This window comes from Lissotriton helveticus, chromosome 10 (genome assembly GCF_964261635.1).
Source record: "Lissotriton helveticus chromosome 10, aLisHel1.1, whole genome shotgun sequence".
In the NCBI taxonomy this organism is placed as follows: Eukaryota; Metazoa; Chordata; class Amphibia; order Caudata; family Salamandridae; genus Lissotriton; species Lissotriton helveticus.
The window spans coordinates 491,880,083-491,904,600 of NC_136071.1; the positions used below are offsets into that span (position 1 = coordinate 491,880,083).

The 24,518-nt window shown below is 44.0% G+C and overlaps 1 protein-coding gene across 5 annotated transcripts in view; it reads left to right on the top strand.

Moving 5' to 3' along the window:
• CCDC78 (coiled-coil domain containing 78) overlaps positions 1-24,518 on the top strand; it is a 434,980-nt gene that overhangs the window by 330,621 nt on the left and 79,841 nt on the right. For all 5 annotated transcript variants that reach the window (XM_078662986.1, XM_078662987.1, XM_078662990.1 and 2 more), the window contains 5 exons: positions 862-1,041; positions 13,293-13,469; positions 14,839-14,889; positions 21,564-21,652; positions 23,919-23,997. In XM_078662986.1, the coding sequence (XP_078519112.1) occupies positions 862-1,041; positions 13,293-13,469; positions 14,839-14,889; positions 21,564-21,652; positions 23,919-23,997 (576 nt within the window). The remainder of the gene's footprint in view (positions 1-861; positions 1,042-13,292; positions 13,470-14,838; positions 14,890-21,563; positions 21,653-23,918; positions 23,998-24,518) is intronic.

Genomic DNA, 24,518 nt, shown 5'->3' on the forward strand with positions numbered 1-24,518 from the left:
GGTACTTTCCCATTAAACGTTTTGCAGAAGTGCTGAGAAGTGCAGATACTCTCTTCTTCAAATTAAACAAGTGCAGGCACTCCGTACTGGACAGTACCTGCTCATTTAAATCACTGGCTGCAGCCAAGAAACAAAAAGTAGAATACAATTACTCACTCTAGTTCATGTTGGAAACTCAAGCCCATCAGAGCCACACTTTCATGTGCCTTCTGCCTGCCACTCTGCCTCCACCCAGAATCTGGTGTTACGGCCAGAGCTGCTTACTTTGGAACTAAGAACCAGGTTTGAGTCTTATCCTGTGAGTCTGGACAAAGCACTTAATATCCCCGTGCCTAAAAACAATTAAGTGACCTCATGTAATGTAACTGGTGCTGATGTAAAGCCCTCCAATACCATAGGGTTGAGTTGTGCTATATTAAAACTACAGAAACAAACACAAAGAGGTAAAAACAAAGTGTCAACATGCGGTAAAGCAAATATATACCAATTTTACTGGCTAATTTGTACAAAGTGAAACCAGGAAACCTAGATGAATCGAGTGCTTCCCCACTTAAGTTGTGTGATCTTAGGCAAATATTTTATTTTTACCAAAACTCCTTTTTCTTTATGATTACATATTAAAGCAGGATCAAATATGCAAGTTCAGAATGCCAGGTGTACAAAAACCTATTGTGTTTGATTTAATAGACTATAATGTTGCTCAACAATAATCTGGGCCAAGTAGAGGGTTTATATGACAGCTGTCTTGCCTCTTAGTTTACTAATGATTCATGTTTAAAATCATGATTTTTAAAAAGCATGTCTCTCTATGAGGTGTGTTGGCTGTTGTCATTCAATCCTGGATGTCTCTTTTTGTTGTAGATTCTGAGTCTGGAAAACCATGTCATGGAGTTGGAGTTGTACAAGGAGAAGCTTTCTGGTGAGCACGAGGCTGCCTTAGAGCGTCTGCGGGCTGTGGAGACCAATCGCAAAGAGCTGGCTGATGAGTACATTGTGCTGAAGAGCAATTACATGGCACTGAGCAAGGAACATGAGCGGGAGGTCAGTGCTGTGTCTGTAACCATGCCTGGTGAGGGGTTAGGGAGTCAAACACGACTTCAGTTTCTCATACTAAAGCATACATTTGATTTTTTCAAGGGGTGAATGCATCTGGTGTTTGGGGGGTTCTACAGTTATCTTTGAAGAAAGATAACACATAGGGGGATTAACATGTATATGTGATATTGCAATGAATGTCTCACATAGGTAGTCACTTATGACATCCAGCCTTCATTTCATGTGGTCTGGTCTTCACTTTTACTGCCAAGAGACATTAGCTGTTGAGACTCCAGGATGATTTTGCTGCTCTCCCAGTATAAAGCATGACCCTGCTGGGCTAGATGTACACCTCAGAAATAGCATCAGCCATAATGAAGGGTTACTACGATCCACTCACAACTCTATGAAGACTGATAGTTGGGTGGAATCTCCTTGAAAGGCAACCTAAAGTTACAATGAAAAAACATAACCAAAAATATATCTCCCTTCTTTGAGAGCATTTCCCAAAAGATCAGGTGGGGCTATGAACTGCAGATTTGGAAGTATTATCAGGGTTAACCTAGACTATTGGAGTTGTGGAACTTGGCATGGTCTATTGTAAAGAAGTTGTGGAACTGGGCATAGTCTATTGTAAAGTAAACCTTCCACTCTCACACCAAGGTGTGAGAGTGGAAGGTGTCGGAAGACTACGCAATCTCTTATCCATCATACTTGACCACTAAATTGAAATCATTAATTTACTTCTCAATAAGAGCATGCATGTTTCCAGGTGTTACCTGATTAGCCGATGCATTGGATTAAAAATACCCTAACAAGTAATCCAAACTCAAAAATATTTTACCTTCATTGGTGATAAACAATGTGATCTTTTCCATCATAACATAATGTACTCTTTGCAACACCAATGGACTGATTCTGAACTCGCCACAGTGTGCCCCTTGAGGGAATACGGCCCAATTATGACTAAATGAGGCGCTGATGCACTTAGGTGTCTCCTCCTCCTGTTTCTGCACAGGAATAATATCTCCTCAAAGCAGAAGGAGCAACTATGCAATATCAGGCCCAAACTTTGTTTTTTTGCATCTGAAAAACAAATCGGTGGGACAGAGCTAGCCCTGCTGTAAGATGGCCACCTATTGAGGAGGCTCTGCCAGCCGGGTTGCCAATCCCTTAATTATCTGCAGCAGTGTCGGGGTGAGAACAACAAATCCCTACTCTCTGACACCCTGCTGTCTGTGATAATGTGATTAGGGAGACCGAGGGTGCCTCGGACCCCGAATCACGGCTGTTGGTGCAGCATGGCCTGGACCTGTCATGACAGCAGACTGCCATTTCCAGTGAAATGCAAATTGTCCAGTTGTCATTGTTCATTGCAAAACTCAATTCATAAAATTAAAGAAAAGAAAATCGGTAATTCGAGTGCCTCTGCATGTTATCTTCCATATGGCCCAATATCGCAGAATGGAGTGGAATTGTTATAACTTTTATTTCCCTAATGCAGGGCAGGATGGCTTTCCAAAATATCGATACTAAACTACATCTCCATCCATAGAATATATTCTTCTATCCCGCCACCTACCCTTCTCTACCCAAATAACTAAATAACATATCCACTACTCAAATTACTTCATATTTTCCTATACTAATTTTCAACACTAATCCTTTATGGGTTCCGGAGTGGCGTGCTACTCGCCAGAAATGCAATGCAACACCCATCAGGGGTAACAAGTGCTATATGAATGCAAAGCTTTCTTCCCCTTTTATCCCTCCGCTATCCTTCTCACTCCAAATAACTGACTAATATCCACCACTGAAATTACTTCCATATTTCACCATATTAATTCACCACTAATCCTTTATGGGCTTCCTGAATAGCGGGCTTCAATACCCCATCAGGGATAACAAGTGCTATATGTACAAACTATTTTTCCTCCTCTATCCTTCCGCTATCATTCCAAATCAAAATAACTGACTAACCTATCCATCACTTAAAATGTACTTGCATGTTTCACAATACTAATTCAACACTAATCCCCTATGGGTCCCGGAGTAGCGTGCTACTCGCTGAAAAAGCGCTTCAACGCCTCGTCAGGGGTAGTAAGCGCTATATAAATGCAATTACAATACAATACAATATTCTGTCTGCCTGACCACAGTTCCTTCAACTCAATTGTGAGACATCCGTAGCCATGAGTGCTAGGCAGTCAATGGTGAAGTACCACAGAAGGCAAACATTGTATGCGTTGGTTTTAGTTTGACAACATGTAATGATTCAAGTGTCTGGACCCAAACATTTGAGCATCGCACATTGCATATTTCAGTTTTCAAAATATTTTGCCACTTAAATATTCAATCAAGTTAATTCCAGCTTTTTGGTGTTTCAGGGACCCTACATTGTAGCACTGAAGTATATTGTTGTATCCCCTGTGACAAGCATGTTAGTTGTTGTCATAGGATAAGACCTAGCTTTGGGCGGAGTGAAATAGAAGTTGTTTCAAATATGTTATTTTCAGATATAATAAATCTAGACTTTCTTTGCTCAAAGCTTTTTCTGCTTCCCATCTATGCATGGTAAATACAAAGCCAACGCCCTCTCCCTCTGGGTCTGAATTTCTATGAGGATAGATCAGGGTAACCGGGAATAAATAGGGGATTGTTGTGTAATAAGGATGTATTATCCAATATCTGGAACAGAACCCTGACCCCCTTCTGTGAAGGAAATCTATAGTTCACCTTTGGCCATTGTCTGCTGTTTGTGATTCAAATAAAACAAGAACAATTGATGGGCAGAATGCAGAACAATGTCACACATTCACCCCAGTACAGAGATCTGGGCCTAAATCCATCATTTTGTTTGCTCCCCATGCCATTCCAGTTTGAACCCAGCCATATGCAAATCAGTCTTGACCCTGCGCCCAATGGGAACGGTCCAGCCCGAGCTGGCAGGTGCTCCCTGGACTGGAAACAAGCATCCCAGGACAGATTTCGGGGTTTCACCCCTCATCAGCCATGATAGCTTTACTCCAATGGCAGGGAGAACATGGGACCCACGTCTGGATATACTTTTATAAGAACAATTGATGGACAGAATGCAGGACAATGTCATACATTGTCCCGGGCTCACTGTGCCAATGGATTCAAGCTATCATGGCTGATGAGGGGTGAAACTCTGAAACTGGTCCTAGGATGCTTGTTTCCAGTCCAGGGAGGGCCTGGCTTGGCAGTTCGGACTGGACTGTTCTCATGAGCCACAGGGTCAAGACTTATTTGCATATGACATATGCATTTGCATATTTGCATATAGGTCTAAACTGGAGTGGGATGGTGAGCAAAAGAATGATGGATTTAACTCCGATCTCTTGACTGGGGGTGATTGTTTTGATTTGTTCTGCATTCCATCCATCAATTGTACGTCTTTTGTGATTCAAATAAAGCATAAATCAAACAATTTTTTTCAATATTTTGGATAAAATTCCAGGTGAGAAATTACACTAAACATACAATAGTCTCGATTCATTTGAGGGTTTGTGATTCTGCCTGACGATTCTCTTTCCTAATATTTCCATTGTTCTACGTTAGTCAAAACACCATGCACAAGATCTGGAATATTTTGATGAGAAAGAGAAACGTATGCAATTGACATACAAACTTAGGTGTTTGGGTTTGTGACCCTGTATCTGAGGGTTGTAGAAACATGGGTACGATATTCCCACACCGCAAATAATTCTGCGATGCTGGAATACCGGAGTATTGTAATTTACAGCCTGAGGGGTCCCCTAGAAATAGGGAATCGCTATGGGAATCAGCATTAATGCACCTGATTCTCATGATAATTTCCCATATTACAACACTTTTCCACCCTGATATTTAGTTTAGCTGTTAAAATGTACGTTGGGAAGGCATCCGCAGTGCTGTATTCCCAGTTCACATGTAATTCCCGATTCAATGGGAAAAAAAACGTTTCCAAAAGAATAGTGAATTACACTAAAGTTGTAATTGAGGCCTATGAGTTGCCCAGTCACATTTGAGAACTATTTGCCAAAGCTTGTATATCCTCTTGAAGGGTATTCTTTTTTTTTGTTCAAATGTCTTTATTGCTTATTTAAAAAGAAATACATTTGTAGTACAGTAAGGGTATTATTTGAGGCTATTTTGAGTATTTGATCTTAGACACACAAACATTACTGAAGGTTGATCAAACATCCTTAATAGCCATCAAAGTATTTGATGGGGATGTATGACGTTTCAACGCATGCTTTTACCACGCATGCCTTTACAACGCAGGTATTACAACGCAAGTCGTTACAACGACTTGCGTTGTGGGGTGCTGGATAGTGGAATAGTTTAATTTTCTATTCCAACTCCAGTCCACGTGGATAGTAGGGAAGGTGTTGGATAGAAAATTAAACTATTCCCTATCCAACAGCGCCCTCCAGCGAAAGTCGTTGTAACGACTTTCGTTGTAATTCCTGCGTTGTAATGGTAGTGCGTGGTAAAAGTTTCATTGTAAACGATGTTCCCCATTTGATGGACCACCTCTGAAGAGAAAAATAAAGGATGCCCCACGGGTTTTGTTGATAGTGTAAAGATGAGCGAAGAAAGGCGCTCCATGCTCATGCAATTACATAGATTTATTTGGGCTGAAAATCAGCCATTAATTCTCAGTGGAATTTTAGGGCCTACGCAGTTTGCTAATATATGTCTTTAGAGAGATAATACAAATTCAGATGTGTTAAGTACAATGTAATACTTTCCAACCCATTCCCTCATAGCCCTCGGCCTCAAGTGAAAGGAATTGCCAGTGCCTGCAATTTGAGCTGCATAATGGGACGAGTAGTAGAACTCCTTCTACTGAGCGAAAATGCTCACGCCAGAGCCAATTCACCACTCTCCCATACACCCCTCCATTTCGGATATTATAGGTATTCAGAATGTGTTGTACCTGTAGTTTATGTGCAGTGTATTTGTTTTCTGTGTTCCTATTGCTGTAGAGACATTGTTTGGTATACAGAAGTGTTTGCTCAGTGTGCCTGGATAGGAGCTTTTCTAGATTTCCTTTGGATATAGGTTGCTTTTAGATTTCTCAATTAATATTTTTGTTTTATTTATGCTTTATTTTTTTGGGCCACTGAATCTAGTTTGTTTTTTACATGGCATGCCTTCTATTACTTGTTGGTTATTCAGTGTCTTAACACTGAATCCCAAGAGAGGGTTCCTTAGTAGGAATCATTTTTATTCAATTAAAATCTGGGTTGTATGACCTACCTCCACTTATAAGTAAAGTGGAACGTAGTCATATAAAGCCTTCCCCACTACTTCATCTGAGGCACCTAGATTTGATAAGCCTGGCCTGAAATGCCTATATTACACGTGAAAAAATGTGTGTAATCCTTCACTGCCATTTTCTTTGTAAGTGTTTGAGAGATTTGCCGGCGCTTTTTGTGTTTGGATTGGAACTCAACTGTCTTCCAATAAATCCAGCATTGAGCAAATGCCTCCCCTATAACAATAGTGGACAATGAAAAGATTGAGCCCATTGGTAAGATTGAAGCAAATAATGAATCTTGGGGTTCATTTTGTCCTTTATTGAGTAAATGGTTAGATATCCATACCCTGTATTGACATGTTTCCCCACAAAGTTTCCGTCATGACCGTGAGAATTACTCCTGGCATTAATACGCTGCTGTCCTCACTTTTTCTTTGATAAAACAGTAAAGGATCTGCACTGGGAAGCTTAATTTAGAGCACGTTTTATGTTTCTCTTTTTAAGGAGAGAATTACTAAATCAACTTTTAACACCTATGCTCTCTTTAGAATGGATTTGTATTTACTGAGTGCCGTCTTTGGATCCACATTTTTACAAGTTCAGAGACATCTGTCAACCCCCATACAGTGACGCCCCACACATTCCCATTTTACCAGTAGTAGCACTCAGAGACAAGCTCCTAGTACATTGGATCTTTCTAACTACATGTACAAAGCAAATTGTCCCCCACCCATTCCCACCTCTCCCATGTCTCCCGAACTCCCACAAATCTGCAGTTAACAAAACGTGAAAATCTCCTTAATCCCCCGTAAAGCACAGTACATATATTTCCTTTTTCATAAACTTTGTATCAAAGTGTACATAACAAAGTACTCCCCCCAAGTGGCAGTGACAGGAACCCCACAAACTGAGTAAAAATTAGTAATTTAAGATGCATACTTAGCTGGGTATTACCTCTCTGCACTGCTGTCTCAAATCCTCTCAACTGATTCTTCCCCTATTTGGTGTGTGCCAATAACACTAAGTTGGTTGTAGGGTCACCACCCTACCCATCTTCATACAACTGAGAAGAAAGTCCCAAAAAAGTTCTCCTCTTGAATATCTATTTTCGATAAGATGGGGTACAAAACAACTGTACTCTAAATTGTCTTGTAAGAATGTTGGGAAACATAGTTCAAATATGGATCATAATCAGGCAAGTACATGATTGATCTCTCTCCAACCACAAAACTTTGAAAATCACGAAATGAAATACATACCCCATCCCTGTGGGCTTCCCCGTGAGACACCGCACACCCAATGATCATTTAACCCCACTAAATCATAATGCTTCAGAGACCTTTTACAGCTGTGCTAATTTTCATATCTGTATTCCCTTCCTCAAAACCCCTGGGCGCAGAAGAATTGCTTTCCTTTTTTCTCTACATCTGCCCATGAAGATGTCTCTTGGTATGTAGTTCACTCTACCTTGACAGCTCTTTCTCTCCTTCTGATAGCCCTAGACGCCTCTGCATGTGTCATACTGGCCACCCTTTATATCTAAATATGAGCTTGGTGTGAGAAGTTGGCCTGGCATATGGTGTACACTATTCTAGTGGGCACCTTGCACCAGTCCTAACGACTCTTATTGTTGGTAGGTTTAAAGACAACCTTTATAGAAAGCTATCCTAGTGGTAGCTGTGGAGAGCAGCCTTCAGGCTAAGTCTTTAAGGAATGTAAAGCAGCTTGTTTTACCAGTCTATAATCTCGTGAATGACCAAATGAAAAGAGAACCACACCAGGTATATATAAAATGTATATGTATTTATTCCAAACACACCCTCTAGTCTCTTTATGAGGCTAGAGGTAAAAGCACACAAGTTAAACTTAAATAGCACACAGTAAATTGGAACAGTATACGGTTTTCCCTAGAGGCCTCACAAACCATATACTAAGAAAGTGGTATAAGTACCGCTGTGAACATAGAGACAAGGCCTAGGGCCTGTAGAACCGCTGGGGCAACCAGGAACCACCCAAGGTAGGGACGCAGGAGACTCACGGGGGACGCGTTGCAGTGTCTAAACACAGCCGCGAATAACCTTTGACATCTATGGAGAAACTTATGGTTAGATTTTTAAAGAATAAGGACACTTAGGAGTGGACTAGGAACAAACCCCTTCAGTACTGGACAGTTCGGGAGTCAAGACCCACAGGAGCACCGAAGTACTCCTGTTACCTTATCCAGGGAAGCCGGGTGCATAGGTGTCTTTTCGTGTCGGGTTTCGTCGTCGTTTCCTATGGAGAGCAGCAAACAAAGTGCTGCAGGCGACCAGATGAAAAGTGCCTGGATGGATACAAGGGTGAATCGGAGATCTGAAGAACCTGAAACCAGAGGGGACAGAGTCTGGGTCACTAGCCAGTGACCAGGAAGGCGACAATAAGACGCCAGCCGATGTCGAGTTATTTCCTGTGATGCAGGTGAAGCTTGACTCTTCAGCCACGAAGACCAGGAGCTGGATTCGAGCTGTCCCACGTCGGATGTAGAGTGCTGCAGCGTCGGTATCCAGATTGGACCCAACAAGCCTTGGCAACAGCAACCCATGCAAGATGCAAAGATTCGCTTCGGAGCAGACCAGCAAGGTCTGAGGGACTCACCCTTTGGAGGGGAGTCAGGGCACATCTGGAGCAACCAGAGAAGCCCAAGAAACAAAAGAGTTTCCTTCATGGGGACCCCCCAGTCGACGGACCAGGGATCGGGAAGGGGCCTCGAGCAGAAATACAGGAAGCGGGCCCACGGAACACTCGTGGAGTGTAGGCTTCCAAGCTTTGGTGCAAAAGGTGCTCAGGGCTTAGACTGCAAGTAGCCCAATGCAGAACTTCGGGAAAGCTCGGGAAGTTGATGCACTAGCAAATGTACTGGATGTCCAGGAGTTCCGGTCCCACATCTCTCGTGATGGCTACAGGTCTCAGCTCTGCTGAGAACTCGTGTCGGCCTCGGAGATTTCTGGAAGGCCGTGTGCTGAGTCGCAGATTCTTCGGGATCCAGTGGGAGCCTCGAAAATGCAGACCGGCAAGATGCTTCTTTGGTGCCTGTCTTCTAGTCGAAATAGAATGTCGAAGTTCCAGGATATACATTGCAGAGGTCCATCCAGGCTAATCTGAAGTCCTAGGGACTGGGTTCCTATACTTATACTAAGTTTAGGGGTTGGACTAACTCGAAGGTCCCACCTATGGGAGGACCTGGGGAGGGGGCGGTTACACCCCTTCCCCTTTGTCCAATTTTGCATCAGAGCTGGTGCTGAGTGCCCCAGCAACCAGTTTGACCTGGGGTATGCACAGGGACACCTTGTGTGCCCCAGGCACTGTCTGAAAAGCATTCTCTAGATGCACCCACCCTGCTCCAATACACTAAAGCCTGTCTGGGGAGGTGGTTACACTTCCCTGGACCGGAAACCTAATTTCCAGTCCTCCCCTGCCGGAGTTTCGTCCAGCAGCAGGAGGTCAGACTCCTGTCTGTGGCAGCAGCATCTATTTTGTGATGCTGGGGCTCTATCTAACTATTACCGGTCAGACCAGTGTGTACATGTCTTCTCCCTCTAGAAAGGTGGAATGCTACCCCGCCGCCAGAACTGGCGGGGGGGGGAGGGGTAGTATTCCAAAGTGTTTGAAACCAAACTCGACATGTTTTGATGCAGCCATTCCAAAGTTGGCATTAACCGCGAGGTTATAATGCACTTAACAGTATATGGTATGGCTGTATCACAGAACAGCTATAAGGAAGGGTTTCCGAAAGCTGCAGAGGGGCTCAGCTCATGCTTGGGCACCCTCTCACACAAAACCAAGCACTCTGCTTTCAGGATTGTCAAGGCCTGCCATAGGAGTGACTTATAGGTTCATATGTGTCTGTATATATAGGTAGATATAGGTATACTATATCTAAGTAAGGAGTACAAGTACCACCCTACCCAGGCTGCAGTAGCAGGCCTGTGGTGCCATTTTGGAAGGCTTCCCAGTGGTGGCATAATTCATGCTTCAGCCCCTGGTAGGCCTCTGGGGTACCTATGCTCTTGGTACCTAAGGTACCATATACTAGGGACTCACAAGGGTAACCCAGTAACCAATCTGGAGTGTACCTAATGTACATGCAATCAATTTAGAGAGGAAGCAGCTAGCGTGGGGTCCTGGTTAGCAGTGAAACACAGCAAAAAGTGGGGGTAACCATAGTAAGCAGATCCTACTCTCCTACACTTGGTAGGAAGTCTCAGCAATACAAGACTTCTCTCCCTGTCGCTTTTCAGTTATCTCTTGCATGTGTCTTCTTTTTATTATCAGCCCTGGTACCTGGTGATGAAGGTACTTTCCAACATTGCTGCATTGTGTCAGGTTCTTTAAGGAGGTGATAAAAAAAGGTCTTCAACATATGCCTTTTGGGTCACCATTTTAAATCTGAATCCTGATGTCGTGCTCTGAGACATATCTGCACTGTTGGGGAAAATAGCCTGACCTTCTTCCAGATATATGTTCTTGAAGTAGAAGCTCAGCATGAGTATTGTGTTTTCTTTAGTGCTGATTTCCTGGTCGTCAGCTCTGTTCTTTTGTGAATGGTTGTTCCTCTTGCTATTCTTGCTGATCATTTCGACTTTTCATGAAGCGATATCAGACTTTAGATAAAGGAATTTATCCAGCATATGTCTTTTAATGTCAGGGACTTCCTTCTGGATCCTTTTAGCTTCTGCTGCTTGCACCAAATACCCTTTCTTTAACGTTTTTTTGCTCTTCTGGAGACTCTGCGAAGTATTTAGGGCTAGATGTAGGTAAATCATTTTTACCGATTCTAAAATACCGAATTTTACCGATTCGGTATTTTAGAATCGGTAATTCTGATGTAGGTAATTTTTCTGTATTTTTTACCGAATCGGTAAGATTCGGTAATTACCGAATCAGTATTTTCTTATGCCCCTACATCTCAGTATCCAAACACTGGTTGGTAATGGCCGAAAATCTGTATTTTCGGCCGTTACCGACCGGTATTTGGATACCTACATCTCCCTTAATGTTTTGATTGATTTCTGGCTGCCACAATGATTGGTGAGGCTTACTGGAAGTGCTTACTGTAGGTGTTGTGTGTACGGAGGTACGAGCTCTGAAAACTTCTTACCTCTACAACACATTCAAGGCACACAGGAGTGTGTAGCCAGTCATTGGCGTGCTGTTAGAAAAATAATCCTCTTGCTAACGATAGAAAAAATAAACTGTAGCCCAAACAGCCGAAGTACCAACCTTTCGTTGTTGCCGAACCCACCCATTCTCAGATATTACCGCTTTAGACCTACCCAAGTCAGTTATTTGGTCTTTACATCCATGAGGAGTCAGTTCATGGTGGTTTAGTCTCACTGTCAGTCAATTTTGGGATTTTTATTTTTACTCATTGAGCTATAGTCTTTTAAACCAACTGAAAAGGTATTCGTTATATTCACCATGCCCACAATATTTATTGGAATTTTAGCCCTATGCATAGTTAATAATTGCTACTGGGACCCATCCACAATGAAAAACTTGTACCGCAGCTCCACCCACAACTGGTAATTGATTGCATCAGCTCCTACTCATAGTTATTGATGCCAGCATACCCTCACTCCCCCGCCCACAGTCAGGTTTTCTGTATTTATTCCGGGAGTCGAGCTTTTTCCACTTTCAGTCATCAAAACTTAAGTTCCACCCGCAGTTTGCTGTTGAGGCTGTAATGCAGCTCAGTACATTAGAGGCCTTTTAGCTAAGTTCATAGTCAAGCAATGGGTATTTAGTCTTACCCACAATCAGTAGTGGGATTTAACCAGTCAGCCACATTAGAAATTCCACGCGGCCAGTTTGAAACAGTTTTCACTAACCCTGGGCGAAGAACTACGCTCCGTTCGCGGAGCTTGCGGAGTTTTGGCAACTCCGCGTTCTACGGAGAACGCGAAGCTGTCGATTACTCCGCGATTCGGTGCGTAGCGTAGTTCTCGCGCGCTGAATAACATTATCGCGTGCGCCGGGGGTAAGTTCGCGCGATATTTGACGCGATCACGCACTTTGGAAATAAGGGAACGCAAGCGGGCGGGACAAACCTCTTGAGTAACTTAGCGCGCTAGCTATCTCGAGCATGCAGGCAGCGCCCCGAACACGCGCACCGCGCTCCCGAAGATGAAAAACGGCGCGCGAACGGGTCTAGCAAGCTACTACGCATGTCCGCGGAGCTACGCGAAGGTCGCGGAGTGCAACTGCGTCTTCGCGTAGCTCCGCGGAGTGCGGCTCCGCGAACTACGCCCAGGGTTAGTTTTCACTGGATCCAGTTGCAGCGCATGTCTTTTGAGCTATATATGTCAAGTCAACAAACATGATGAAATGTATTTGTTAAGTAGTTATACCAAAATGCAACAATTAGTGACAAATAACTAAATTAATTGGTCATCAACTGTAATTGTTTTCATAACTTTTCAGTAGATGTGGAACTCCAATATGACAGCAGCTTGTTCCAATTTACACAATTGGAATTGTACTGCAGGGATGTGGGTCATGGCTATTAAAGCCAAATGCCCCTCTTAGTCAGTTTGTGGCTCATTAGTCGCACATACAGTCAGTAAAAACACAATATTGGACTGTCTCAGTTCAACTCTTCCGAAATCAGTAGTTCCAACTGAATGACTAATATTCAACGTGCCTATTGGTCAGTCAGCCTCCGAACACACCATCCAAGATGGGAAAGTAACCAAGTAAGAAAGATTTGGCCTTGAAAGGGAAACTTTGTAACCTCTCTCCAACTTTGTCAAAATTATGTTTTTGGGGAGGACAGCGTACATTGAAAACAAAGAAAACTAAATTAGGGAGGAAACTTGTGTAAGTTGAACTAGATAGCAATATGGTTTTCACATGTTGTGAATTAAATCTGATGGTGCATCGAATCTGTAGCTGTGAATTGGTACTTGCAATGATGTTGTCCTCTGATTTTGAGCTATTTCTCTTCCACTAGGTGTCAAAGAATGACGAACTGAGCATGGAGCTACTGAACATAGCTGGTGCACGAGACAACCCTCCACCGCCACCACCGGACACCTATCTGCAGTCGCGAGCCCTCGTAAACGAGGCAACCGCTGAGCTTGAGAGAGTGCGTGCCATGGTCAACCGACTTTCTGCTCGTAAAATCAAGGTGAGAAGCTGGACTTCTAGGTCCATCCAGGTTAAGGGAACAATGTATAGGGAGCCTCCAGAGACCAACAAATAGTGACAGTGCATAGGTATGTACAATACAGCCAAATCCATGGGGCTATATATGTATAATCCTAAAAACAACTTAGAGGAACAATCCATAGCGATTTACCCTATATCCAATTCAGAGAGTCCATGCTGAGGTATTTACTACACAGACAATTTAGCAAGACAATAACCAAGTATGCCCCCAAAGTCAACTCGGAAACGAGTCATGTAGTTGCTTCCTCTCAAGTTACAGCGGTGAAACACTGAGATGTAGCTCATATTCAACTCACACAGAAAACACATTGGGATTATTTATACGCACTAGATCGAGGCGAGGCTTGGAGGTGAAGTATACATGGATTCACCTCCTCTATATGGTAAAGTGACGGACTTTGAAGAGACGTCAATTAATAATATTAGATTGTTGGTAATACGTTATTGTGAACAGTGACATCATTTTCCTATCACAGGAGCATTCTGATGTCATAAAGCTCCTGCAGTAGGAAAATAATCTATTTTGCCCAATAAAGAAATTAGCATCTCACAGGATAATATAGAAGGGTACACCTTACAGCAAGGCACAGGATAATATAAAAGTGTACAAGTCCCAGCTAGGCAACGGGTAATATAAAAGAGTAGATCTCTCAGCACGGCATAGTGTAATACCAAAGGGTACACCTCACAGCAAGGCACGGGATAATATTAAAGGATACACTTCACAACATGGCACAGAATTAAATAAAGGGGTACACTCCCTAACAGCACAGGATGATATAAAAAAGTACACCTCACAGCAAGCGTATAATCATATAAAAGGATACACCTCACAGCAAGACACCGGGAATAATGTACTGGATATTCCTCACATTAAAGCACATCAGAATTAAATACTTCCCCGACCTCAGAGCAAGCTCACAAGGTATTAATCAGGGCTACACCTCGCCAGCAAGCTCTAAAAAAACAAACATTTGCACCAAGATGTGGAGAATAATGCACAGCATGCCATGCTGAGGAGATAATATACAGGAAAAACGGCCCCCAGGGCCCAAAACCGGCCCCCACCCTTGCGGTGCACCGGGGGATTGCCCGGTGCCCGCAACGGCCAGTCCGGGCTTGTTCCCTATCCAGTCAACTTGTCATTATGCCGGAGCAATCCACCTCAGTGGCAAACTGAGCCTGGGACATATTGTATTGAGGTATAATTACTTCCCCTGAAACAGAGGTTTAATGATCGTTTTATACAGGGTTGGGGGCAGTCATTTCCTTTTACAGCAGAATCTACAGAATTGTCATTAATTTTCTGTTTTTTTTCACTTATTTAGCCAGAGGAAGTTGTGGCTTCAGAACATGAGCGGCGAAAACTTGAGAAAAACGTAAGTGTTTTCTAATTAAATTAAATGAATTTATAGTCTTTAAACACTGGTTTAAACGTAATTGCTGGGGCACATATTTAAGCAAGCAGTGGAACGGGGTACAAAATATAAAAACAAAGAACACTGTAATTCAGTTCCATTAGGGTGTAAATTAGGAGATAATGTCCACATAGAAGTACAGTGGTAACATTTTAGCAAAACACCTAGACACGTAAAAGGCTATCCGTATAAATTATGCCACTGTGACTTAAAAAAATACTTTTATTGTTCTATTAGTGGTGCAATAGGTCACATTGAAAACTATCACAAGCCACAATCGGTGGCCGAATACATCACAGGTGTGTACATAAGAGCAGTCGACGCCTCATACAATCGAAACAATATCATTACCCCATCCAAAGTGTTACAGCGGGCCAATGCCCATGGCCCCAAACTATTTGCCCCATATTTTTTTACATCCCCGCGCTTCGTATACAGGCTTCTTCTGCTGGGCGCCCCAGTCTACCCCGCCTCCATTGAGAAAACATTGGGGGCTTGGAGGCCTTCCAGTGGGCTGCGATGTCATGCTTAGCAACCAGCTGGGCTGTCCCCAGGAGGGCCTGATCTACACAAGAACCCCCAACATCTTTGATCACTCCCAGGAGGATAAGTAATGGAGACATTTCTATCTCCGTATTTAAGATGTCAGAAAGTTCAGCGACCACCCTTTCCCAGTATCATGTTAAGATGGTACAGCACCGTATCATGTGAAAAAAGTCTGCTGGGACTTGTAAGCGGCAGAAGCTTGCGGGGCTGGCCAGAAGTCCTGCCTTGAACAACTAGTCGAGGGTTATCCATGCACAATGTAACTAGCATGTTTGCACTAGTCGAAGCCTTGATGACATGGTCAGAACTTTGGGGGACATCAGTGCATCCCGCCAGTCCCCGTCCTCCATAGGTCTTAGCCAACCCTCCCAGCGGCTCCTAAGAGCAGTCAATATGTCTGGGGCATTAATGATCACTGTGCTGTAAATTTCGGACACCCCCTCCTCTACCCAGCGCTCCCATCATGATCTTCGCCTCAATCGGACTAAACTCTGGAATCAATGTGCCAGGAGGGACTTGCTGCTTCAAGAGAGAGGAGTCTAATCTCCTTGTGGATCGGTGTCAATTGTGGGGTACGTGCACTCCATTTCCTCTGTAAAACCCCCAAAACGTAGGTTATTGTGTTTGGAGCGATTTTTCTGCATCCTCGGCCCAGTGGTAAATCTCATTTTGTGCATGTTGAGAGGTGAGCAACTTTAGCCTTGAGGTTGGCGACCTCGTCTTCGACCATGGAGAGGCGGCCCTCTGCTTCTGGGATATACCTGGAGGCATTGCACAGATCCTTATGGAGGAGTGCCACATCCTCATGCACCTCCCCAATCTTCGTCTCGACCACTGTCTACAAGGTATGTATGGCCTGCAGTATCTTGTCAAGGTCTCCTGAAGAAGCTTCTTTATCTAGGCCCCCCCTAGTTGCTCCAGCAGTAGTAGTGAACTGGCCAGTACATGGCTGTGAGGGGGCCGGTTTTGCGGTTTTATCCTTCCTCATTGTCAGCACAGTGTCAGAGTCCCTGTTAGGTAGAGTCATGCCTGCTTACCGCGATCCACAGCAGCACGAGTAGCCAGATACAGGGCTGATCACTGACCCAAGGCAGGAGTGGCGGGCGGAAGTGAGGAGGCACCGAGCTTCAAAAGAGTCAGGGCAGGCGAAGGCCACAGGTGGACCACAGCCCCTCTAGGCAATCCAATTCCAAACAGTCGGGTGAAAGTAGGAGCTCCTGGAGTTGGCGAGGTCCGTCCAACATCACCTAATCGATCTGTACTGTACTGTGACTTATTTACAAGCAAAAAGAGACAATCTAATGATGTTGTAGTGTAAAATGTCTTAACAGTCAGTCAAACCCACTCTAAAATTTCCACCTAAAGTTTTGAAATTCCTATTTTCTTTCCCCCCTTCCATTTACCCCCTTGTCACTCATGGGTCCTTCTTACAATACACAAATGAATGGTCACATATAGAGGTTTCTGCTGGTCAACAGCTGCAAGAAGTCATCTGATCCCCACATCCTGTCACAGCCTGTATTTTCTTGAGGGTGATTTGTAACACTAACCGGTGCTCCGCTTCATCCTTCTTGGTTTAAATGCTAATGGAGGTCCTGGGGGACACGAGGAGCTTTCTTGCATTGGGTGTTTGTGAGCCACATTTCCAGTATTTGTCAATTCTACAGCATCTTAAATCTTTTTTTTAAGTTCTTTTTATTTCAGTGTGTTCAAATAATAGTGTTACGGAATGTAATTGGACGCATTTCCTGGTTACATTAATTGACTTTTCAGAGGTGTCAATAATGCATAAGTAATCCACATATAGAGGCAACAGTTCCGCCCCCCCCTCTCAAAGCCCTCTATAACCCTGCCAGTAAACCTCAGATCTTTTCCTATTTCTTCCGGCAGCCTCTACTCAAGTAGATTGTGTTTTCTGCTTGTCATACACCAATCTAGGTCATTTTCCCAGTCTGCTACTTTAGGCAAGGTTGGGGCTCCCCAGCATCGTGCAATGTTGCGTTCAGCCACTACTGCGGCCAGAGTCAGCCATAACTGTATGTGTTTAGGCCAATCATTGCTTCCCAGAATCATCAGTAGGAGCCATTTCTGCTCTATCAGGAATCTACTTCTGCCGCATTTGCCATAATCCTCCCTATTGCCTTCCAATAATCTACCCGGAACAGGTGATAACAGGTACTCTCCTGTCCGGAACCTCGTTGACACAATGTGGTGTGCATCTGACCTAATCAATGTAGTAGTGTTCAGGGGTAATATATACAATTAAATATTTTTTGCTGTATTAGACAGAATCGAGCCCGTATTGCTACCTCTGCGGGGCCCTGCATGGCATCTACCCATTCATCCTCTTCAATGTGGGCTATATCGTTTTCCCGCGCTAATCTCAGGGAACCCATGGGGTCAGGTGCATTGTTTACTAGTTTCCTATATATTAACAATATTCCCTTTTTCTCAAGGGGTTCCGTTAGTAGCCAGTCTTCCAGGGGCGACGCTGCTGCCAGTTCCTCCCTCTCCCGAATGTAGTTACGTAGTTCGTGTCCAAGCTGCATATATCTCAACCATTCCTCCTTCCCCATTTCGTATTCTCTTTGTAAGGTTTCGAACGCGGCAAACGCCTGCCCTCTCCAGACATCACCTAGGGACTCCAATCCTATATGCTTCCATTTATTCGAGCTAAGCAGCCCTCCCACTTTGAGTTTATCACTGTCCCAGAGTGGGGTCACTGCCGTTAACCTGTCGCCCCAACCAAGGTATTTAGTGGCTGCCCTCCATGCACCTACTACTGATTATGTATGTGATGGAAGGCATTTCTCTGCATTCTTATTGTAAAGCAATGGTAGATGGCCTATGGCCCCCATCCTGGCCCTGTCAGCCCTGTATGCTGATTTCCCTATGTCCCCAAACACCCACCCATTCACAGTGACAAGCTGGGAGGCGCAATAGTATAATTTTTACATCGGGAATCGCAAAGTCCCCCCTCATATACCCTCTCTGTAACTTACCCTTCTCCCCAGATCAGGGTGCGCAATTCGGCTTCTAATTTCTGAAAAGAAAAGCAGTGGGACTTGATAGGGTGTGTTCTGCAGAACATATAACATGTAGTGCAGTGTCATCATTTTGAACATGGCAGTGCGGCCCATCAAAGTGAGTGGAAGCAACCTCCAATGCCGGGCCTCGGTTAAAAATTTCTCTAATTGCATCGACAAATTCCGTTCAATGATCTCCTGTGGGTTTCTAGAGACATATATCCTCAGGTATTTGAATCCCTTCGTTTCTAGGGGATGCTACACCTAGATGTTAATTTTGGGGGGTCACCAACCAGTAGAAACAAAAAGGATTTGTCTCAATTTATTCGATGATATATCACAAAAGTACAAAGTTCCCCGGGGAATAATAACAATAGGTGTGTCTAAGGGAGGAGAGCAAAGACGGGACAGACGTTCCCTTATTGGAACTAGAAGACCTCACACATCCAGTTAGTTAGATGTCATGCTTCATCATTGGTCTCCTGCTCCTCGTCAGACTGGCGCTGCAATGTCCGACGGGCGCCGAAGAGGCGCTCTTTTTTGGAGATCTTTTGTTCCAGCCAATGGTTGAGTGCATGTGAGGGGTCTGATGAAGGTGTAGTCGTGAAGGTGGGGTGGTTTAAAATTAGGTGCGTCAGTCCACAAAAACCTTTATTCGCGTGGCTGGCTCCCTAGGTTAAAAGGGTGGGAGGGGAGATAGGGACTGTAAGGGGCACAGTGGGCTACCTCAACTCTCTACAGTGGTCGACATGTTTTTTGCCTAACTGGCAATTCTTCAGGACCTAAAAGTGCTCGGTACTACACGGTGAATGGAAAAGATAAATAAATAAGGATAAACAATACAACCTCTCTGGGTCAGTGGGGAGGCAGGCCAGAAGGTCCTGCTCTATCAGGGTAACCCCACGAGAATCCCTAGTGGGCCCCGCAGTCTGTTCCCGCGGGGCTGCTTAGTGAGGAATAATGACTCTAGCAGGAGCAGCCCGGGTCCGGAGACCTACCCAAACGTCTAGCGCTCAATTTATTCGATGCCCAGAATGTTCACCAAAAATACGAAAAATTTGTAATATCCTATCAATAGATTGCCTCAGCTTCCATACGTAAAGCAAAATGTCGTCTGTGTATAATGAAATGCGCTCGTCCCATTCTCCCCCCAAATGGGAGACCTCATACCAGAGGGTCCTGTTGTACCCACGCCGCTAGGGGTTCCAGAGCTAAAGCAAATAATAATAGATAGGGCCATTCCACACTATTGAAAGCCATCCTGTCATCCAATGATGGCAGGGCTGCTGGCTCTGTGCTGTCAACCCTGTCTCTTGCAGGATCCCAAATAGCCTGCGTACATTCAACCTGGTCCCTCTGTGTGGCATAAAGCCGGATTGATCTGGGTGAATGAGGGGGGAGATTGCAGTGCAGAGGCGAATCGATAAGGCTTTTGCCAACACCTCCACTTGATATTTGAGGCGAGAGATTGGTCTATAGGACCCACAGTCCCGTGGTGGCTTCCCTTCCTTTGAAATTACCACTATCACTGCTGTTCTCTAGTCTGGGGGCAACACTCCTATTGATTTGGCCTCATTAAACATACCTAGTAGGTGTGGTGTCGTTTTGTCTAACATGCACTTAAATAGTTCCACCGGCAGACCGTTTGGCCCCGTCACTTTCCCAGACTGTAGAGCCCTTGTTGCCGAGCTAATCTCCTCCACCATCAGATCCTTATCTAATCGGCTTCTCTCCTCTGTGGAGAGTTGTGGCAGGTCTATGTCTTGCAGGAAGTCCCCACAGTCTGTTTCGGAGTTCTCTGTTGAGGACGAGTATACTGTTTCGTAGTAAGTTGCGAATGCTTTGGCTATCCGTGACCCTGTTTCAAGTTGCATGCCCTCTTTGTCTGTTACCTAAGAGACCCATTTATTTGTTTACTCTTTTTTCACTAACCACGCCAGTAATTTGCTGGTTTTATCTCCCACTTCATATAACCTGTGCTGGGTGACCAGCGCCTGTGCCCGCGCACTATTTTCCAGTTGCTCCTGCAGTTCTCTCTGGCGTAGCTTTATACGGTGTCCCACCCCTGTATGGACTCTTGCTCCCTTTCCTATTTGGTCTTCTAATTCCTGTATGGTTTGTTAAATGGAGAGGCATTGTAATGCCTGTTATTTTTTCTGCGCTCCAATTTGGGCCTGTGTGTGACTCCGCATTACTGCTTTAAACGCCTCTCAAAGTGATATCTTTGATTCTATAGACCCCAAGTTATCTGCAAAAAATGTATCTACTATAGGTCTTATGTTGTCCTTGAACTGTGCATTTTTAGAGTACCATTGGTCAATTCTTGAGGGTAATATGTGGTCGCCCACGGGACCCATCAGGGAGTGGTCGGATATACCCTGTGCAACGTGCGTGACACCCCTAAAATGTCCCAAAGCATCTTAAATCTTAGTTAGCAAAGTTTCTTTTGTTGCCTAACGAAGTGAAAGGTTTGGGAAATGTAAGGTGACTTCCCTTTTACTGCAGTATCATCTTTTCCTTCCAGGGCTGATGTTCACGCTCTTATGGTTTATGTCTCCATGGGTGGTAGGTTTTTGCAAAGCCACAGTGATGGGAATGAAGTCATTCGTGAATTTGGACAAAGTTAGATCATGCTTTGTACTGAAAATGGAAGTGCATCAGTTCTTTTCAACTTTTTGTTGCCCCACCTCCTTGATTTGTGTTTTCAAGTTTGGTTCATGTTTGTGTATGCTTATGTTGATACAGACCAGCCTCGTTCTGGAGTTGATTTTTATATACCTCTCATTGTTTATCAAGTTGCTTCCTGGCAAAATAACATTTACAAAACTCCCCTGACCTGAAGCCCAGTGTTCACCTTATCCCACTGAAAGTTCCAGCTTACAAGAGCAGCACTAGATGTACCATATTAGGAAGCTGTATCAGAGGTATAGCAAAGCTTGGTATACCTATAGTGTATGTTGTATTGTTTCTGAGGTAGATGCACCAGAAAGGGAAAATGGTATTTTTTTTTTAGATTCTGATATATTTGCTGTTGCCAACCAGTGCTATAATTGTATCTTGCAGTTGCTTGGGAACCAAAGTGAGATCATGGAAGAGATTGAACGTATGAAGAAGACACATGAAACACAGCAGCAAAAGGTGGAAGAGCGTGTGTAAGTCTTTGTTAACATCAGTGCGGAATATGTCACCTGAAAAACCAATCTGACTGTGTTGCAGGCTGTGTGTCTACCATTGAGTACAGGCGAGGTGGAGAAAGGTAATGGATGTCCAAGTGCTGTTGGATATAAATCCAGTAATGCATCCCTGAGGCCTCTTCTAAGCCTTCAGAGTGAGAGAAGAAACTAATGATGATGGGAAAGTAAATAAGTGTGGAGCCTTGTAAATAGAAAGAGCTGTTATGTAATGCTTGTACCACAATTTCTGGAGCGGTAGTAGGGCTTGTTACACTGTCAACCCTAGGCTTTTGGTTTGCTTGACGAAGGAAGGAGCAGTGTGTGGACAGTAGGAGTAAAGATGAGGCCAGACAAGCATAAAGTAAGGGCTGAGAGAGGCTAGTGAGCCTGGCTGAGTATGGGAGAAAGAGGGAGAAAGGAAATCTATATATGTGTGTGTATGTGTGTGCGGGTATAGGCATGCATGTTTACATGAGTGCACATATCAGAACGAATCAAAGCCTGCCAGTTGATTGAAAACCTGTGGTCCCTTTTGTAGGAATACTAGGCCTGTGAGATTCATCGGAAAGTAGGAGAATGAGACAGACTCCCCTCTGACTGTGTATTCACTCGGACCTCAACATAGTAGCTTTTCACATTGATTCCTTCATCTGCGGGGCTCACAAGCCGAAGAGGGTTATTGCTGAAGTTAAGACTGGGCAGCTGCAATGTGCATTCACTGAGGCCTACGAGTATGCGATGAATGGCCTGTGTTTATCCCTCAAACAGCATACAAACAAAGGGAGGGCCTGATCATATCTTACTCCGATAAGAGAGCGAGAAAAAAATTCTGTGTGTCCACTCCACTGTAAACCACTTTATTTCCCTGGGTGCTGTGACTTCTGCAAAGGCAGGAGTGCCTGGCTTCTCCGAGGAGTGCTCCCAGCACAGATCTGACTAATACTGGTCCTAAATAACCTACAAGAGAGTAGATTACTTAGATGGTTGTTATAGTGAGGTCCTGTGCAGCAGAAGTGGATGCATGTATTCACCACTGAGCTAGCCTCGGGTAAAAGCTTTTGTTTATTCTTCATCCAACTTGGTCTTTACAGGTGTATGAGTATCCACCACCTGCCATAATCCTCAGCGAGTGGCGTCTCTGTAGCATCACCCAGTACTGACTGAGGCATGGGTCTGCGTGTATCCAATGGATGTCCTTTGTTTATCCCTCACCCAGCATACAGACTAAGGGAGGGTCTGATCCTATCTTACTTCGATAAGAGATTGAGGGAAAGGCCTGTGTGTATCCACACACAGCAGATCCGGAGAGTATCGTCTGTTCGCACACAGCATCCTCCACAAACATTTAAAAATTCATCCATTTGCATTGTATTGTGGCTTTGGTTTTGTCATTTTCCGACAAGGTGCCTAAGCCTGTTAGTGGGTATGTAACCTGCTACGCAAAGGATGGTGCTTAGTTGTAACAGTATTGAAATTGAGGCAGTGTCCTCAGGGTGAAGCAATTTGCTTTTGTGTGCCACAAACCAGAACAGTGCTATTAACTTGTCTAAGATTGCAATGCCTAGATGTAATGGGAGTAGGGGAGTGAGGGATATAGCGCATTCATTTGAGGTGTATTTTTGTTCCATTCAAAGACAATACCGAAGCACTGCGAGAAGCCCACAGTCATGTAAATATGTTCAATAAAGCAGTGAAGCGAGGTTGTGGTTGAGTTCTGTGTGATTTATTCTTTCCACAGTGTTGCACATTCTTTATATCAATTCATAGTGTCCAAATACAGACGGGGAGCCGACACGTGTTTCGTCACAGAGACTTCTTCAAGGCTGCAAAAGCATAAATACATTGTCATATATTCATGTAATGATAACAATGACATATGGATATTATTGGTGACTGTAACATACTGTCACCAGAAAGACTAGAGAAAACACCCCTGTGATCCTAAAGGCCTGTATGTGAAAGAGTCCAGTGAAGAGAATGATGGTCACATGAAGGTTCAAAATCATTGGTCTATATTCCATCCATTATTAGAAATGAGAAAGAACATACAAGGCTTTGCTTCCTCTTCCTAGCTCCCAGTAGGGACTGACAGGGGGCCCTTCTCTCGCTCCACTGCACCCTAGACTGGATGAGATGCCTGTTTTTCTACTCAATCTGCAAAAGAGATTCCTGCGTTTGTGCCTTTGTTTCCAGTAGGCTTTGCAATCTCTTTTGAGTAAATTCCCTGGTGTTTGTTTTTTTGCAGGGTGGCCATGGGCAAAGAGCTTCAGGAGGCTAAGAAGGCGATCCGCAACACCCAGCACAAAATGGCCGAGCAATCAGCGGTAAGTTAGCCATTTCCATCCTTCCTTCTCTGATGGGCCTCAGGGCCTGACACTAGAACATCGGTTGCTAAATACGTTCATATGGCATGTGTGAATGGAAGGAACATTTTCAGCATTGTGTAAACAAAATCATCGTTTTGTAGTCATCCCTAATGTGTTATGTCACAATAGATATTTTCTTGGTCAGTGCAACGTTTATCACTTTGTTTTTTCCTCTTCGTTGTTTCCATTGTCTTTTTCTAGTTTTATATAAAATGTTCCTTCTCTTCATACTTCAATCCAAGGCTCCATAAGTGGACTGTTGGAATAGCCCTTTAGGCACCTGGCCTCTGCCTCTCCCATCCAGCCTTCTTTTCCTTTGTCAACTGAGCAACATCCACTGATAGGGCAGATGGGTTTCTTACAGCGTCCGTTTCTTCCCCCTGTTTTCAATAAGGATATTTTCATGTTTCAAACAGATTTGCGAACCAAAAAAAGGTTAAAATTGAATAACCTTGCACCCACCTATTATATTCTACTTT